The sequence below is a fragment of the Sodiomyces alkalinus genome, assembly GCF_003711515.1.
Source record: "Sodiomyces alkalinus F11 unplaced genomic scaffold SODALscaffold_7, whole genome shotgun sequence".
Lineage (NCBI taxonomy): Eukaryota > Fungi > Ascomycota > Sordariomycetes > Glomerellales > Plectosphaerellaceae > Sodiomyces > Sodiomyces alkalinus.
In genome coordinates, this window is record NW_021167085.1 from 1,897,163 (window position 1) to 1,916,402 (window position 19,240).

Sequence of the window (19,240 nt, forward strand, 5' to 3'; positions counted from 1 at the left end):
AAAGTTAACTTCTTACGTATAGAATTATACTTTTTCTAGTTTAACTAGTAGGTCGGCGTCTTATAGGAGTTATAGGATTATATAAACGTGTTATCGGTATTCTTCGAGTATTATAGAGAAGATAAGGATATTTTCTAGGTATACTATAACGAAGTAGTCTAGATACTTCCTTAGAATATCGTTAATAAGCGTTTAGAATGATACCGGCGTATTTATTAATCTAAAAGGTATAATAAGGTACTCGAAATATCCTCGCTTTATTTAGAATGCTATTTTCTATTCTTCTCCTTCCTTAATCCTAATTAAGTTATAGGCTCCTTTTAAGTTAAGTGCTATAAACTATTATACTCTAACTAGCTAATCTTATATTTCTAAGATAAGAGGTAGTAGGTAGCGGTTTATAATAGTTATATCGTTAAGTTATTAATAGTTAATATATAGTTATAGTTTACCGTTTTTCTTTAGTATAAACAGGATCGGGTATCCTGCCGGTGATTATAATACTCTAATATAGCCTTTTACTAGTATCTCTTCGAGATATTCTTCTAAGGTATCTAATTCCTTTTAATTTAGCCCGTAAATTAGAAAGAATTTTAGGTGTGTCCCTTCCTTAAGGGGTATCTCGTGATCGTAATATCGATATTTCGGTAATCCAGTCTCTAGATTCTTAGTAAATAGCTTTCCGTACTTACGGTATTCTAGTAATACCTTAGCGAGTCTATCGTGATCGCCTTCTACGAGTCCTCTCTCTGCTTAGATAATCTAATAGATTCCTTTAATAATATTTATTACGTGTCGGTTATTATGCTGTTACTGCTATCTTAAAGTCTTTCGTACTTCCTTCGCCTTAGTCCCTGACTTTTAACGGCTATCTAAGTCTCCCCGAGGCTCCTTTATCGGATCGGGTAAGGTTTCCTTTATAGTCTCTTACTTACTCTTTAATCTCTACTAGAGCTAGCTAAGCTTTTAGTCTATATCTGGATTCTATTTATTAAACTATAGTTTACTAAGGATAATATCCTTATAACCTATATCGTATATATCGAATTATATTATTTTAGTCTTATTCTGAATTTCGACTTAGAGGTATATAGTCTCCTGGTTAATCATAACTTTTTCGTAGGACTAGTTCTTTCCCGTATATAGAGTAATCTCGTACTCGTCTTCTAGGTATTTCCTAACCCAGGGGATAAAAAACTTTCTCACGGCTACTAGTAAGATAAAGTTTCCTACTACGCCTATATCTAATAGTGCGTTTATCTTATATTTATCGAGTCGTATTCTAATATAGTAGTACCCTATACTATTAAGTGTTATAGAGTATATCTATTAAATGCCTCTCGCGTGCTTCTTATAATAGTATACTCCTAGTTTTTTACCCGTTTAGCTAGGTATTCGAGGGATATCTCTTTATCCAGGAACCCGTACTAGATTAAAAGCCGTTCTATTTATTATAGGCGCTTATTAAGGGCCTAGACGCGTAATTCGTAAGCTTCCTAGTCTTATTCTAGTTATCGGATTTTCTTAGTAGTATATACTATATAGCTAGTAGTATTATATTCGCCTAACCGGTATTCGTAGTAGTTATACCTTGGTAATTAGAGGCGAATCTCGCGTTTAGTCTATTTACGTTCTATTTATCCTTTCTTACACGTTTAGTACTTAGGTAGTTAATCGTCCGATTCTTATAGGCTTATTATTAGGCCGGTAAGAGTATCTTGGTTTTCCTAAGTATAGTAAGGTCGTTAATATATAGTTTATTACTATTCTTCGCTAGTATTTATAGGTACTCTGCGGTAGGCGTTATTAAAGCTAAGTTTAGTGGAACGGACTTAGTAGGCTTATTTAAGAGGTTTTTCCGTGAGCTGGTTAAGTATCCGTAGCTAGATAGTTTCTTCCTCGATTAGGTCGGCCGCTTCTATAAGTTAGTATTAGAAGTTCGTGTTATTATCCGGAACTCCGTCTAACTCCGTTTCCTAATCTTACTCTTCGAGTTTAACGATTTCCTCTTATATATAACGTGTATAATCTTCTTTCTTAAGTTAGTATTTCTCTTCGGGAGTGAGTCCTACTTCCTGGAGGGTGCTAAAACTTCTACTGCTACTATTCGTATAGACTTCTTATTTCTTCTGGATCTCTAAGATCTACTTCTGTCTTTTAGCTTTTTCTTTTATTTATCCGTATTTTTAAAGGATTTCTATGATAATTTATAAAGCTAGTCTATTCTTATCCTAGTCGGGGATTTTAAGGCTATAATCGTTATTATACTCGTTATTAGATACTATAGCGAGTATCTTCTAGGGTCTCTTAGGGTAGTATCTAGCTCCGTCTTTCTCTAATTAGTATACTAAATAATAGTTATTATAGTAGGTTATCTAATAAAGGCTAACGTGTAGTGTTTTATCACTATAAATTTCCAGGTATCTAATAGCATTAATTTCCTTCTAGGGTTTGTCTCTTCCGATCGTATTAGACTATTATTATAATCGTTCCTTTTTAGGCTTATAATAGTCGTGTACGTAATAACCCGGCTTATTATAGTTATAATACTTAACTTTCTTTATATCCCTTTCACCCTGCTTATCGCTTTATCGGTTAATATTATCGAGCTTTATAGGTCTATTATAGTACTTATATAAGATGTTTCCAAATTAGCATAGATATAGCTATTTCTTCTTCGAATTAGCCGTGTAAACTAGGACGCTTATTTAATACTTCTTCTAATAGCGTTATTTATAGTTCCGGTTATCGATACGAATTACTATTACGGTATATTCGCTAAATATCTTAGGTTAGTCTAATCGGTATAGTTTATCCTTTACTTCTTCCTTAAGTCCTTAGTAGTACCGATCTATAAGGGGTTTATCCGGGTAGCTAAGCTTTAACGAGATTTACTAGAATCTTATAGTATAGTCTGTAACTAACTTAGTCTAATATAGCTAGCTTAGTCGTTTAGCCGCGACTTATTCCTTATCGGGCTAGCTAAAGATAGCGTTAAGTTTTTCGATAAATATATCGAAGTCCTCGAAGATTACCGTGGTCCCGGGCTTCCTTAGGATTTCTATTCCTATATTCTCTAGGTAGTCTTTATAGATAGATTCGAACTATTTATGCGTATCTTCTATAAGGAGTGCCGTAGTATAGAGTACTTTAGTTTCTTCTATACGGATATTATCCTAGTAGAATAGGAGATAGCCTCTAAGCTAGGTAAAAAAGCTCTAAAGCTATCCTTAAGTTCCGTTATACTTAGGGGATATAGGGTACTTATACTTAGCCCTAATCCTAGGATAGTTTAACTAAGCTCTTAGGGTTATATTCTCTCCCTAAAGCTGGGTGATTATATTACGAATCTGCTAAAGGTCGTTACCCCTTTTAGCGGCGGTGGTAGGCGTTATAGCGCTCGTAGTGCTCGCGGTACGGTTATTATTATTCGATATATTAGAAGAGTGATTGCTGGCTACTTCGTCGTCTTGTTAAGGTTATTCTAGTCCTTCCTCTTCGTCGGAGGAACTAGATTCTTCAGACGATGATTCTTCTTCAGATAAAGTGACTTCATCTTCCTTAGGCGAAGTAGCTTCTGCTTCGGGCGTACTGCTTATTAGCTATTAAGGTTAGCTTACCGAACAGGATCGATTAAAATATTACGACGGCTTCCGGTCCTCTATAGTTATAGCGGACGATAGAGGACTAGCGTCGAGGTTTTAGTTTAAAATAAGGAGAGGATATTAACTAAAGAGCAGTAACTATTATTCGTAGTGTCTAGTCGTAGTTACGTCGTAAAGACTAGACGTCTTCTTTATAAGGTAGGTTTAAGCGTAGAATAGTAGTCCAGGTAAAGACTTAGATTAATCGATATCTTGTTCTCTAGTAGAAGTAAGACCTAGAATACTCTAGTATATATAGTAATGCTATCTATTACTTCCTTTAGCTATATATTCTTGGATCGTTAGGAGCGTTAAAGAGTTGTGGTTCCGGACGCTCCCTTGTTCCTGGAACGCGGGAGCGTTCCGAGTCCCACGCTCCGTCGTTCCACCCTGGTCTTTTTGGTCACGTGAGTCCCCACGTGATTTCCAGTGTTTCTGTCGGGGTTTTCCTGCGTATTGGGCTCGTCGGCCGTAATAATTAAATACTTCGGTTATACTTGATTTTCTAGAATTAACCACTCTCGATTTTATAGAATCTTATACTACCGATATACTATTACTAGAGAACTCCACGACTCCTAGCTCTAAGTATTAGTTACTAGTAGACACTATAGAGGAAATCTGCTATACCCTTTCTAGCTTTACTATATTAGTTATAGCATTTAAGATAGCCTTACTGATTATAGACGTAAGCCTCTCGCGGTTAACGTAGAGTGCCTTTATCGAAATCTTACGGACTTCCCCTATAGAAGAGCTTTATACCTTACTAAAGGAAAAAGATACTCTTATAAGGTAGTTTAAATCCTAAATCCCACTCTGTACGATTCGGAAAAAAACTATTACTCTTAATATATCTAAATTACCGACCCGGGCGCTATATATCGAAGATTTACTAGCCTTCGACTTAAAGTATATACTAGAGACGATACTTAGTTCCCTATTAATTCATTAACTAATATACTAAGGTATAAAGCCTTACTTTAATTCCGCGATACCTAATAAGTTAGCTAACTTATTATAAAGACATAGCTCGCCTTAACCCCTCGGGAAAAGAGATATAGGACACGAAGGTCTAGGGCGAGTCCCTTTATATAATATCTAGTTAATTTTACCGCTATACCGATAACACGCCGATCTTCCTATCCGACTTCGTAAGGTATCGCTACTACGATAAACGGTGTTATCCTAAAGATACTATACCTAAACACACTAGACGCGTTACCTAGGCCGGGCTGGATTACTCCGATAAAGCGAAAAGTCGTGGTATTTTAGGGAACCCTATTGTCTTTATCGAGCCGCTATTCACACTATAAACCTTGCCTCTAAATAGCAGGGAAGCTTTTAACTAACTGCCTCCTTTTACGCTAAGCACCCCTAACTAGTGTGAAGTTATCCTTAGTAAGAAAATAGCGATAAGGCTACCTGCTAATATTATCATCGAGAGGATAGAGCCGTTTCTTTTTTACGAATATAATCTAAAGAGACCTAGAATACACTAACCCCTACCGACCGTATATAATATAATTCGATATATCCTGGATAGAAATACTCTGTAGTTTAGGGCTATAATAATTTTAAACCCTTACCGCGGCGAACTCGAGATCCGTATATATAGGCGTGACTAGTTTACGAACTAGTTTAACGGTTAACCGGTCCTATTATTACTATAGAAGCTTTTCTGCGACGCTTTTAGCGTCTATAGAAATATATATAGATTTATCCTTAGCGTATACGGGCTTCTTGTATTCTTACCTAATAGTATAGGTACCCAACGGGCTTATATTATACCTATTACCCTTATGCCTTTTAGTGCAGACCACGCCGACGCCCTCTGGAGTTTAATATAGCTAGCCTAACTAGACTAGGGTTATTATATTAGGATTACTAGCAGAGACTAGTTTATATACGCCTTTCCCCTATACTTTCTTAAGGATATGGTCTAGTAATAGGAACTCTCTAGTTATCTATTATAGCGAGTATTAGTTCTTCATCGAGAGTGCCTAATTATAACGGAATAACAGTCTAACCTTTCCTTCGATATCACCCTTAATAGTCGGTTTTACTATTATATATAACGTACCCGTAATAAATCTAAGGATATTCTACGGGTTAAGGTAATATATAATGCATTTAAAGCAGTAGGTTTATAAGAGGACGATAATCTATAATATGCTATTACCTTATAGACGCTAGCCCTTAACCCGTTTAGAACGCGCGTGGTAGACGTAGCGTATTCTGAATTAATAAGCCTAATAAAGATAACGTATCGAATTCTCCTCTCGTATATTATTCGACCCTAATACTATAGGGACTATTTACGGTGGTTTTAATAGTTTCTACTCCCTTTAGAGTATAAACGTATTTAGTCCCCCCTTGCCTATACGGAGTCCTGGAGAATAATAGAATATAGTATAGCTTCTATTATAATACCTATCATATTACAGTATTTCCTATCTTCTTACTATATCCAGATAGATTTTACTAACGCTATTATATTAAAAGCACGGAATTTCTTACTAGACGAGCCGTTAATTTTAGGATCTATATTAACTATTATTATTCGGTGTTTCTGGAATATTATAAAGTCTAACCTTTAGGTCTATAGTCGTTATCCTCCCCTACTTAACCGTGTCTATTTTATATATATTATCCTTTCTAGTCGTAAATCCTTCTAGCTTCTAGTATAGGCTCCCGCTAGAAGCGTTCGATTATAAGGCATAAGAGGAAAATAGAGAGGCGTAGCCTTAGGAGGCGGTTAAGAAGGTGAGTTAGTGAATATCTATTTTAACTTTAGAGCGCTTATACTAATATACCTAGCTTAGTCCAGTTTCCCGATAACCTGACTTAGATTACCTAAGCTATAGCTACTACTACCTTCACGAATCTGGATTTAAATAAAGCTCTAGATTCTGAAAAGTTAACTGGGTCTAAGAAGGTAGTAGCGTATTACCGTATACAAGGTTTACTAAATATTTATATCGGTCTATATCTCTAGGATATCGCCGGCACTTACGGGATATACCGTAATATCTTTACTCTACTCGGCGAAGATAAGTATCGGTATATATAAGAGAAAATAGACTATAGCGATGTAAATTTCTAACCTTACTAATTATTAAGGCTAATATAATATCTATTATCTTCCAGGGAATATAAGAAGGATATTATAAAAACGAATTATTGAAACGCAGCCTCTACCTTAATATTTCGTGAAAGACTTAGAAAAGCGATATAATTTAGGCTTACCAGCTCCTATAAGACTTCCTATCCCGAAATCTATAACGCGTTTTATCTTTTCCGTCGGGATTATAAAGTCCTATCCGCTAGGATTAAGGATTAAATATAAATTAGGTCTATCGACGATAACGCTGACTTATAGACTCTAATATAGGCTTCCGAGGTCTAAGATAATCCAGAGCATCGAAGACTAAGGCAAAGCCGCCTTCTAAAATAGTTATAAGTATAATAGTAATAAGATCTATTACTACGAGTTCTAAATATCTCTAAAGAGCCTTAGAACGGTGAATTCTGGTAGTTACTTCGAAGAGTATATAAAGATAACTATAATTTAACGAATATACCGACCACGAGGGGCGATCTTCTACGATAGAGTAGGAAGATTACTTTTAAAATAAGGTATAAGTCTTCTTTTTAACTTACTCGGGGTCTAGATATAAGCTACTTTACCACTTAGTAAGAATAAAGATATCTACTTTAGTTACGGGGACTTTATCTAGGCACGGAACCCTCGGGACCTTGCTCGTGTTGACGGTATATTTACGCACCGGATATCCTCTTTATACCGTATCTTCCTTATCCTTACCTTTATAGATTTATATATAATAGAATAGCCGCTAGATAGAGTTATTAGATGCCTAGTATATAAGCTAATAGACTTCCGCCTAATTACTAGGCTTCTGGTAATTTATCCTAGCCGTGAATAGGTTATTCTATAAGAGGATAGGACGCTACTAAACCCGCCCTTTAATATTTATACTATCTAATTTATAGATCTTTATAGTAGTATATAAATAAGATAGCGAGAAGTAAAGAACTAGACTTTAGCTGCTTTACTACTAAGGAGATTATATTTAAGCTCCCGAGTCTATATATTTAATATACACTAATTAGGTATACTAACTTATATATTTATTCTAGTCTACCTATTTTAGGTACTAACCTAGCTTAAGATAACCTCGAATTAAGTGCCTTTACGAACCTAGAACCACCTTCTACCGGTAAAGTAAACGCGTGGCCGCGTGGCCGCGTGATTATATTTTACTAGCTGCCCTAATAGAAGCTCCTTTTACTTTTCTTCTAATTTCTCTCTCTCTCTTCTAATTCTATCTTCCTAGTAAGTTAGATCACCGTTTTAACTACTCTGCCTACCTTCTATAATCCGAGAATACTATTATCTATCTATCTTTACGATTATTATAACAAGACTAAGGTATAGTCGCTTTTACTAATACCGTCGTAGGCTAGGTGATTCTAACTACTCCTTTAAGCACCATCACGTCTCCAGGAAAACGAAGTTATAGCTTCTAATATAAATAATCCGATAACCCCTATTTATAAACGTAAGGCCACGGTAAGTTCTCCTACTCTCCTAATACCTTTATACAATTTCCCTTAATTAACGAATTATTACCCGCTAAATAGGACGATTCCACTACTATATCCTAGCCCTTATCCGATTATACTATTATAGGCGTCGATAATTATAATTTCCCTTTTCTTCGCGATACCACGATCGCGTATAGACGGGCTATCGAAGACTCTAAGAAATATAATAAGAAATATAGCCAGGCACTAATTAACCGCGCCCGTCATATCTCCGGAGGTCCTACTTATATCGAGCTCGTTAGGCTCTTCTCCGAGATAGTTAAGGCGGTATCGGACGCCCTAGAGAAGACGGAGGCGCTTATCGAGGCGTATATAATAGTCTAGGAGAGGACTCGCCGTTTACTCGTATCTTTTATCGAAGAGAAAATTTAGGAGGAATTCTATAATAACCACGATAAGGAAAACGTCGAGGACGAGGAGGAGAATTAGTAGTATAACTACTATACCTATAGTGAAATCTAAACGAAGTATAAGGTACGACCTTAGGCACGTTCACGAACAAAGAGCTTAGTTCCTTAATAGCTTTCCTCGGTGGCTTATAACTATAATTAAAATTATTACCCGGTACCTGATATTTATAGTGGACTTAATAGTTTAAAGTTAAAGCTTATAAATCTATATCACGTGGTATAACGTATACGTCTTACCCCGCTTAGCTTCCTTACTTCTATTCGTTATTAACGTAGGCGCTTAATCCTTCTTCGTAAACCACTACTAAACTACTATATACACTATTATCACCGCTGCCACTTGAAAGACATAGACCCTTATCGGTTATTATATCCTTCTTATCGTTTTTATTTATATACGTTCAGCTTTATTTACCGTTTATAGTAGCTATACTAAATCACTAGCCACCCGCCGCTATCTATATTCTATAGATAGCGTCTTCTACACGTTTTACTTATTCTAAACCTATTATCTTCTGTATATCTACTATCTTTTATATATCAGGAATTTACACCTCCTTACCTTATCTTACTAAGGTAGGCAGGTATAGTCCTGTTATTAGTATCTCGGACCTTATATTTTATATATCCGACTTTCGTATCTACGTTTTTTTATATCTATTATATTTTATATCTACTATTTTGTTATATAGTTTTTCCTATATCTTAGGCATATTCGCTAATCACTAGATTACCTTACCTACCTTACCTAAGGTAAGGTGCCCTACCTTATATAATCTCCTTATAATTAAATAGTCTTACTTACCTTAGGTATATACTAACGATAGATAGCCGTGACTTATTCCCTATCCCGTTTACTCTGATTATATTTACTAATGTTACTACTAGGCCGAGGCGATTTAAGGTAGGATATCCGTTTAGTGCTACCGTTTATACTACTAACCTAGTATTTAAGGTAAGTAATACTAGTTAGTGGTTTTAAAGCTATTCAGAATCTATAAGATACTAATAAACGGGTAATATATTCTAGTTTACTAATACAGCGCTTCGACTATACCTTAGGGAGATATTATCTATAAGTTTTCGAAATAGTATATCCAGAAGTTTAACCTTTTCTAATTATTTATTTACTAACTTCGTCGCGCTTTATCTAGTACCGCCGTCTTCGAGGACTATTCTAGTAGGTGCTAATATCTAACGATAATTTTCTTAGAGGTATACTAACTATTTTCACGATAATTCCTAGATATTATTTTCTTCTCCGACGCGTTAATTCACGGAAACCGTCTTTATTACTTTACTATATACTATTCGATTCCTATTCGATTCCTGCTCCTTACTGTCGTTATCCCCGAATTCGGAATACTTAGATAATCATCCCGTCTAGGTAAATCATCCTATATCCAGGCCAGCTCTATACTAAATATACTAGCTATTTACTAACCCCCGTATAATCCAGTATAATTAAGCTATATACCGGCACGTATTTTAGACAGGTAAGTATCGTTTTAGGGTTATATATTATTACTAAGACTAATAGTATTACTAGATAATAGGATATCGATAATATCGATATTCGGGCCGAGGGAAAAACTGCTAACTACACTATATACCTTCACGATTAAGATCCGATATTTAATTCTACCTACTCGTGGCACGATTTCCTATCTTCACTAAATCTAAATTATCTAGAGTCTAGGCTATTCGGAGCTACTAGAGACTATCTTAGGTAGGTATAAAGTTATAGACTTATAGATAGTAAGTTTATCTAAAGTTTAGCTAAGGCTAGCTATCGTAATATTCACCACCTAAGCTATTATCGCTAATCTATTAACCTAGAACACCACGAAAACGATCGCGATAACTTAGCAGTTAGAACTAGTAAGCTGGCTAAGTGCGAGGAAGGTATACGTGAACCTATAGTAGCCTTAACTTCTTTCACTAATAGAAATATAACCTACGATTATTTATTTCTACTAATAGAAATAAAGCTTACTATCCTATATTATACTAATAAGAAATATATTATGGTTTTATTTTCGACTAATAAGAATAGAAGGTTTCGCCCCTAATATATCGCTTAACCAGAGAAAATTTTATTAGCCTATCCTCCACGGTTATATATCGAAGCTTAGTTAGCTATCCCGTAAAATATCTATCGATATATAATAGCTATTCGTCTCTTATAATATAGTAGTCGATATTTTAAATCGTAATCGTATACTAGCTAATAAAGGTTATCTTACTAATATAACTAGCTAGTCTAGGTTAATTAGTTAGTTAACGAAACTATATAGCACTACAGCGATATATACTATATAACCCTTCTATTAATACGATTTATATTAAAGCTAACACTCTATTATATTATACGGATAAGTAACTATATTAATAATCCTACCGTAGTTATAATTACATAATAATAATATAGTCTAGGCTTTACTATATATCGGGCAGAACATTCGGATTAGACACATTAATATAATCTACTAACCATATAACTAGACAGCGTCATATCGCTGTATTATATTTATATACATTTCGGTAAGATATAAACGTGTACATCTTTTTTTAGTACAAGGAAGTTCTAAGAATGCTGGTACGGGCACTATGACCAGCCCTATCACAGTGTCGACAGAATAGCCAGCCTCTATCCTACACCCCCCCCCTCCCGGGTAGGTAACTAGGTACCTTAGGTACCTACCTTACCTAGGTAGGTAGAGGAAAAGTCCTATCTGCAGTGAGCTAGCCATTATGAAGAATTCCAGCTTTAATATCCGATTTCGAATACTGGACTTCTGAAAGTCAATGTTGGGGAGCGGGGTAATAATAAAATACCCTTGCGGCACAACGTTTTTCGTACGTACGAAGTACGTAGTGACTGAGGTACCTCAAATCTGCAATCGCTGCAATCGACTTGTTGTGTCTCTCCTCCTGATCCATCATCCATCACAATCACGCCCATCACCAACCACCTGCCAGCACAACATACCAAGCGTCCATTTGAGGGCGGTGCACCATATCACTGGGCCATGCATCAAGTCATTATCTCTGCCGGTCGAGGAGATATGCGCATACTCTCCCAATTCCAGTCCCAGGGAGCCACCTCGTTGGCAGGACTGACCTAATATGGGCTTGTTAGGTGCTCCCTCATCAGTTGCCCCCACCCACCACTTCCATCTTGCAGTAAGAACAAAAACGGTTAGCGTTCCTATTTCTGCGACTCAATCGCCGACGATCATGGATCTTATCCACTCTGTCGGATAAACCGTGGGCAATATCAGGATGTCAATGGATTGCCCTGAAGTCTTCGGCCAGCTATTGACTTCGACCGATCGGGTCCAGGGGATGACGCGATCGTCAACGGCCGTCTTCCCCTCACCGCGACTTCTACTTCGTAATTCCCCTTTCAAGTAGGTAGGCATTCCTAGTCCTACCCGTCCAGTTAACCCCTAAAGACGCTAGCCTCGTCCATCGGTCGTCGAGCAGCTGAGACACGCTGTGAGCGAACAGGGAACACTCTAAACCCCCAGCGTCGTGGCGTTCTCCTTCGTGATTCCGGCAGGCGTTCAAAAATACCTTTCCCACTAAGGTAGTCAGTTAAGAACTCGCACTGATTTCTTGTTCGGCTGTTTCGCTTGTTGTCCCTCGGTCAAGCAATCCGAAAAGAAAAGAAGAAGAAATGGAAAGAAAAGGAATTCTCCCTTTCTGCTAGACACGGGTATCTGTTTGTGCCCTTGCCTGCCGCGTGAGGCGCCACCTCTATGGAAATAGGTACCTACCTTAGGTAATGGGGAACGAGGTGCCCACCTCATTTCGTTTGGACCTTGTTTAAAGCTTGGAGCAAAAGGAATACACCATGGCTCCACCCCATTTGATGGAGCCACAACCCCATGAAATCCAGACCTTCTCCGACATTGCGGCAGTCCGTGTCCCATCAACTCGGCTGACGGACGTGGGATCTATCGTGCCAGAAAGGAAACAACACGGAAAGCACCGAGATAGGCTTTTGCAGGACTCATCTGGCAAGTTCGTCTTTCTTTTCTCGGTTTGGCTTCCCGTCCTCGATCGCCCCCCTAGACCGGTCCATCTAGGAACCACGGTCTGTGAAATGAACTGGGACAATGACCAAGACTCTCCGCGGCGCACCCTGGCCGATCAGAGCTCGATTTGCCGATTGACCGGGTCGAATCACTCGTTGCGCATCGGCAACAGATTGTCTCCCCAAACATTCAGCTTAAGTCTGTCTTGGCGGCTGATACTCCGGTTCTCGCGTCTTTTACTTGAGTCAATTTCTTTTCCGAGCGGTGACCTGACGGTAAATACATCAGACACCTTCCACGATCACCTTCTACCGAGATTTGAGGGCATGATAGCTGTACACCCCTCGACTGGATCCCCCTTGATTTTTTTTTTCGCTTTTACCCAGCGGTCTCGCTCCAGCATGGGGGGGGGGGGGTCCTACAAAGGCTGCAGGCGTTTGCTGCGAATTTTTTGTTTAGGGCCATTGTTTATCAGCCCTGGATTTCGGCCAATGTGGTATGGAAGAAGTCTCGTCTCAGCACAGGACACAGAAGGGCGTGGCCGGCCTAGGACACATCATCACTGCGTAGGTAGATTAGCGACTCTCAAGCTTGGTCCATCCTGCATATCCAGCATGTTGTCCAAGTTCGCTTCTCCCTACACCACATCTTTTTTTGCGCCGGGCTGAACCCAGCCGCCCGCCATAGAATGCTTCATGAAGCCGGGGGGGGGGAGACTATGTATTATATCGGCCATCATCACCCCATGTCAACCCTGTCACATATCACCCTTGTTAATGAACCACCGTGTCGGTAACGCCTAAACTGCGGAGGCTCACAACACAAAGTCGCCTATGTGTTCGTTTGTCATGGGGGGAGGATGGGTGTTCGGCGGAGATCCGTTATCATGTGTCGTTGGCGCATCTTCTCTGTTCTCGGTCTACCCAGGGTTTCTCTCTTGGGCATCGATCGGAAACGCAGTGTCGAGACATTCTGTTTCAAGGGAGCGGCTGTTACCAGTTGACCAGCTGACATGTCTCGTCCGGCCGGGCTTCCAGTGTACCTACCTCGTACGGCCCGTTCTCCCTTGGTACCCTTTCGACGGCCGGCTTCCCATTCATTTCGTTTAGAAGTGCGACGGATATTAATAAACGGCTCGCGACTCGGTGTGAATTAGAATCATGACTGCTGGTGGTGGTGGAGTCGGGTGTTCTCGGCCCATGTGCAAACGCACCGACCATATCGCAGCATCTCTCGGTATGACTCCGTACCTCGTACATGCAAGCTCATCCCTAGCACCAGCTCACCAAGTGACCGGACCAATAATTATTAGGGTTCTGCTCCCGTCTTGGGGACCCAGTAAGAAGTGTCGGTATTTTGTTTGCCTATTGCTCTGGTCTCACATTCCTATCACCTGTACGAAGTACCCAACTTCATCGTTCCAAAGACTGGGAGATGCTACGTCGGCTCCACCTCTTTTTCTCCCGTTGTTTTCTTGATACAGTGTCGCTATCGTCGTCGCCATTCGTTTGTATAGCGTCGTCACTGTTTGTCGCTGCCAATAGTTGCGTGCCTGACAAGGAAGACCTCGGTACGAGCCTCAACGACTCGGTGTGCTCATTGAGAAACACATATTATTGGTTTTCCCTTGCAGAACAGATGCCAGCCGTATTACCTTGCACTGTACAATAATGTACATACGCTTTGCCACATATACTCCCACATGAACCCCCCATTCCAAGTAATCGGACCAGTGGTCTGTCTGTGTCCCGTCAACCCAAAAGCATACCCAAGTCAAGATGGGTGTCTACACAATACCTGACCCTGAACAAGTCGAGTCAAAAATCAAGCAAAGGAAAAGCCAATCTCAAGGAGCCCTCATGCCGGCGAGGTCCTTTACTAAGGTACCCTTGAAAACTCCGTCCCCAACGCCGCTCTTGATGATAACAAAACTAAAGGAATATAGGAATGTAGCTGAGAATGAGTAGCCGAAGTGCCCCATCAGGAAGGCAAGCCCTCTTGCCGTAAGACTTTATTGATCCGCACGAGGAGCTTCCCGTGCTTGAGGGGCCGGCCTTTTCTATCGAGGAGTCGGATGTAGCGGTAACCAGGGCGTAACCTGTCAAGACGGATGCAGGCCCAAGATAGGAGCTGGTCTCGGCCAATGCGCGAATCATCCTCGATCCTGAATCTATTGTTGTCCAGACCGTCAGCAAATAAAGCAACTCAATAAAAACTACTTGAGGAAAGCGCAGAAAAGACGAGAGAGGCTGGTGAGTTGTGGATGGGAAGTAGCTAATCCTGTCCGCCCTCGTGCTTGTGCAGTTCCCCTGACCTGTCAAGGTCAAGCGGGTCGCAAGGTAAGGATATGCAAGGCCGTACGTGCAACGAGCACCAATCTCGGTGGATGAAATCAGCTCAACGTGCGATTGCCTGACAGGCCGGTCACACATAGACTACGGAGACTGCCGCTGTGTCGCCTGCACGAAGGGCCATCGAGCCATTCGTCAGTATTGTGAGGTACGAGACGGCAGCCGGCATATTGCACTAATGGTACACACAGCTGCCCCTTGCGCACTGTCCAACAATGTCGGTGAGAGTATGGACATTGGCAGTGAATCAACTCTCGGCCATGACTTTGCGCAGGGAGTTGGAGCACAGGGTTGGTTGCGGTATCTCATGATTCACTCGAGTGTAACAGTGAGACGCTTTCCTGATCCTGATTGGAGATGCGGAGGAAAGGAGCAATGGGACCTCAGGCCAGGAGAGAAGAGAAAAAAAAAAAGGGGGGGGGGGGGGGTATGAAAAAAAAAAAGAAAAAAAAGGGGACGAGAAAGAGAAAAGGGGCCGGGAGGGGAACGAAGCCAACGAAAAAGAGAAAAGAAACCTGATTGATGCACTTGGAGGGGGCCTTACCTGACAAAGCTAAGCTCCTGAACCACGTTGGGCACGAGGGGGAAACTGAGGAGATCGCCTCTGTCGCCCCAGTCCGGGTGGTCTGTCCTCCTGGCGCTCGTCGCGAGTTTGAACTTAGCTTGTGCTTGAGCGTTCGCCACTTGATCGCCGGTCTTGTTGAAGCTGCCTCCCATAATCTCGGGTTTCTCGACGTGAAGCTCGCACTTGACGACTGGACGCAGTTGGCTCCCGCTACGGCTGGCGTCAATTTCGGATGAACTTGGCACCCAGACGTGCTGGCCCGACAACACCGCAATGGAGAGCATGAGGGTTCCGGCGGGGGGTACATCGGCCTGCGTAAAGCAATCCCTATCGGAGCTGCGGTAGCCGGGAGGTTTGAGGACCCAGCCCTGTTCGCCGGCGAACATGCCCTCGTTCAGCATCATTCCTTCGTCGAGGTATTGCCAGTTCAGCGCGACTAGTTGGACGCCTTTGCGCCAGAAGGGGCTGGGGTCCGGATTGGAGCTGTCAACACGCGCGCCGTTAGGAAACGCGCGCATGAAGTAATTCTTATTATGGGTGAACATCTCCCGAGGGTGGGTTTCGTGCAGCTCGAGGATGCGGCTCTCAGAAATCGAATACATGTGGCTCGGTTTCTTGGACACCACGTCAAAGGACTTGAAGCGTTCGCTGTGGGTGTAAATGGCGAGGTCGCCCAGCTTCGTACAGATGGGTACGATGGGAGGTTTGCGCGGTTTCCCTGGGCTGCCCAGCGGCGGGGTTTTTCCAGGTGCGGCGCCCGGAGGTGCCAGACGGTTGAGCTGCTGCTCATCAGTCTCCTCGTCGGAAGCCGAACCGGCTTCATCCTGAGCCAGGGAAGCCGATGGGGCGAGCGCACTGTCGGGTGCATCGATCACTTTGGGCGGCTTCTTGACCTTTATGAGGATTTTCCGTCTAAGCTCGCCCAAAGTGGGGACCCGGAATCGCTGATCTACCCCATCGAACGGCTTGTCGACGAGCAAGTCCCCCCACTCCTCCTTCATAATGTCAACCATGAGCTCCTGCTGTTGGTGGTCGGCATGAACCTCGAGGCTGACGATGACGGGAAGGTCGTTGGTCTGGAAGGCAGACTCGCGGATGGCTACACACACCTCGCGGAAGCCGCAGGGGGTGGTCAACGTCCAGCCGTGAGTAACGATAGGCTCGTTCTTGGGGTACCCCTGCCGGAACCTAGCGGACGGAGGTCTAGGTGATTGCGCGGGTGTTGTTGTTGCGCCGGCAGAACCGGCGGAGTTGGTGAAATCCTTCGGGTTCGCGTTGGATAACTTCGGCGTGTTGTCTGGGCCAGAGAAGGTTGCTTTGCTTTGGGTGCTAGGGCTTCGGCTGTGGACAGAGGAACGGTCGCCCATGACAGTCCCGATGACCTGAGCGGCGACGTTAGGCAGAGAGGAACCCGAGAGGCTGCGACTATGCTCCCGCTTCACCTTGCCGGTACTAATGACCTCCTCCTGGGCCGGGGTGAAAGTGTCGCCATCCCAAACGTCTATCTCGATGCACCGGCACCCGCGAGACAAGACGGCAGTGTAAGCCTCCGGCGAGCTACGCGAGGCCAGCTGGTTTCCTTCGAGGTAGGTGTTATGGCTGCTGCTAATGTAGTAGTTGGTGATGGGGCGGCTCGTGTCCTTGTCGGTCGACCGGACTGACCTCTCAGCATCCCAGCCAAAACGCATGACCCAAGCTTCAAGGAATTCGCCCTGGATAAAGCGGTCTTTGTCCTTTGGCAAGAATCGTTCGATATCTTGGGGGGACTCTCCTTGGATATGCTCCAGCCAGGCGGCGAACTGTGCCCTGGAGATGGCGTCGTCACGCAATATGAGAGAGCGGCGCTTGGGGATATCGTCGAAGGCGCAGTCTAACTTGGCCATGCAGGCAAGAGTCAGGTCGACATTGCCAGAAATACGGCCCTCAAATCCAGGCACAGAAGTACGCCCTAGGACGGGGGATATGATTTGGTCAATGTCGGGGGCGGAGTTGACACCGTTGATGCCTTTGACATTGAGTCGGGGAAGGGCCCTCGTAAGCGCGGATTGAGAGGGGAATTCTGGCGTGCGAGTAGAAGATCTCGTCGGCCCGGCAAGGGTAGATATGTTGACAAGAGTGCGAATTGCCGGATAGGTTTCCTTGTTGGTCCGAGAGAAGATGGGCATGGTCAGACTTCGGCCGATGGGTTTCGCGTCGTCGTCACCATCATGGCGTCGGCGCCGGAGCTATGCAAATGTCTGTGTAAGCATGTTTAGGATAAGAAAGGGTCATATAATAAAGAGGAAAGTCGAATGGCCGAGCGATTGAGTCGTAAATGCCGGGAGTGGCTGGAGACGTACCCAGACGAAGCACATAGCTGACAGCGTCGTAGTTGAGGGGCGCCGACGCCGCCTGGTGAATAGGACTCCACCTCAGCGCCTTATAGTTCGCCAATCGCCAAGAATCAACAACGAGCCGGTTTTGTCTGCCAAATATGTAGGCCGAGTTCCGGCGGGGACGAGGAGTGAGCGTGGACGGGGCAAAGAAAGCGCGACAGGTATATGTATATCAGAAACTTAGGGCCCAAGAGAAGAAGGAGACAAGAGAGCGTTCTTAAAGCTTGCGTTGCTGTATGAGATCAAACAACGGAGGCCTGGAGGTCTATTCGTAGGTTGAAGCAGAGGAACGGCGTGAGGTTGAGGGAGAGAATCGAGGTGTCAGCAAATCGAGTCGAAGGTTAGCAAGACCGAAGCAGACGGGGGCGAGTTACGAGTAGGTAACCAAGGTATGGAAGATGGAAGCCCCTACCCACCCGCGAGTAATAAGCGGGGCGGGCACTGATCAACCACTGAAATCTCAACTCAAAACCGCATATCAGGGGGTTTAAGGTACAACGGTTACAGACGTTGAAATCGGACCTCTTGAAGTACTACCCACTAAAGAGCGGGTACGGTCTGACCCAGGTAGTGGGGCAGGTACAAAAACGATACTGGCCGGGGGGGAGGTCCAAAACCGAGTACCTCTAGAAGTCACGATTGCCTTGCCTTTTTAGGTTAAGGGCCCGCTAATAACGCTGTTCCCGATTGGCTCCCCTAATAAGCGGGTTATTTGCTGGCAGGGGCCCTATAAGGTAATAAGAAGTCACTGTTTTAGCGCGTATTAGCTCGGTACAGGAGAGAGTCCGATTTTTACCTATATGTACTGTACTCTTACCTACACTTAAGGTAAGGTACTGTATGTATTCCTCAGCCCTGCGAGACCGTGCATGCAGGAACTGGGGAACGGGTCGAAGATATCCAGTCGATAAACGTGGATAAGAAATTGCTGACCTGTGTGGGTCGTCATGCTGCGGTGCCCTGTCAATTTGGTCTGAAATAGCAGCGGTTCCGTCTTCCCTAGGCCATGCCTGCATGTGCTTCGTACTCGTATCAAAAAGTAAATGAGAAACAAAAAAGAAAAGAAAAGAACCCCCCCTCAATTCTCTGGCTACCTATTGGTAATAGTTCTAGACCAAAGCGAAAGTGAGATGCTGTGATGAAGCTAGTGTCTTTCACCATTATCTCTCGCCTCTTTGCACCCAACGAAAGGGACGAATACAGCTGGGCCGTAGGCTTATGTCGTA

The 19,240-nt window shown here is 42.7% G+C and overlaps 2 protein-coding genes across 2 annotated transcripts; one reads left to right on the forward strand and one right to left on the reverse strand.

Moving 5' to 3' along the window:
• Nucleotides 1-5,443: 5,443 nt before the first annotated feature.
• Nucleotides 5,444-14,524, forward strand: SODALDRAFT_361345 (hypothetical protein; the record flags this gene model as incomplete). Its single annotated transcript, XM_028614359.1, has 15 exons — nt 5,444-5,480; nt 11,663-11,789; nt 11,868-11,881; nt 11,988-12,093; nt 12,194-12,232; nt 12,396-12,428; nt 12,518-12,921; nt 13,012-13,058; nt 13,183-13,260; nt 13,298-13,509; nt 13,582-13,721; nt 13,761-13,792; nt 13,880-14,012; nt 14,150-14,313; nt 14,369-14,524. The coding sequence occupies 15 exons, from the start codon at nt 5,444-5,446 to the stop codon at nt 14,522-14,524; spliced, it is 1,722 nt and encodes a 573-aa protein (XP_028465424.1).
• A 1,090-nt stretch (nt 14,525-15,614) lies between these two features.
• Nucleotides 15,615-17,993, reverse strand: SODALDRAFT_325181 (PLC-like phosphodiesterase; the record flags this gene model as incomplete). The annotated part of the gene is made up of 2 exons (XM_028609963.1): nt 15,615-17,864; nt 17,979-17,993. The coding sequence occupies 2 exons, from the start codon at nt 17,991-17,993 to the stop codon at nt 15,615-15,617; spliced, it is 2,265 nt and encodes a 754-aa protein (XP_028465425.1).
• Nucleotides 17,994-19,240: the final 1,247 nt, after the last annotated feature.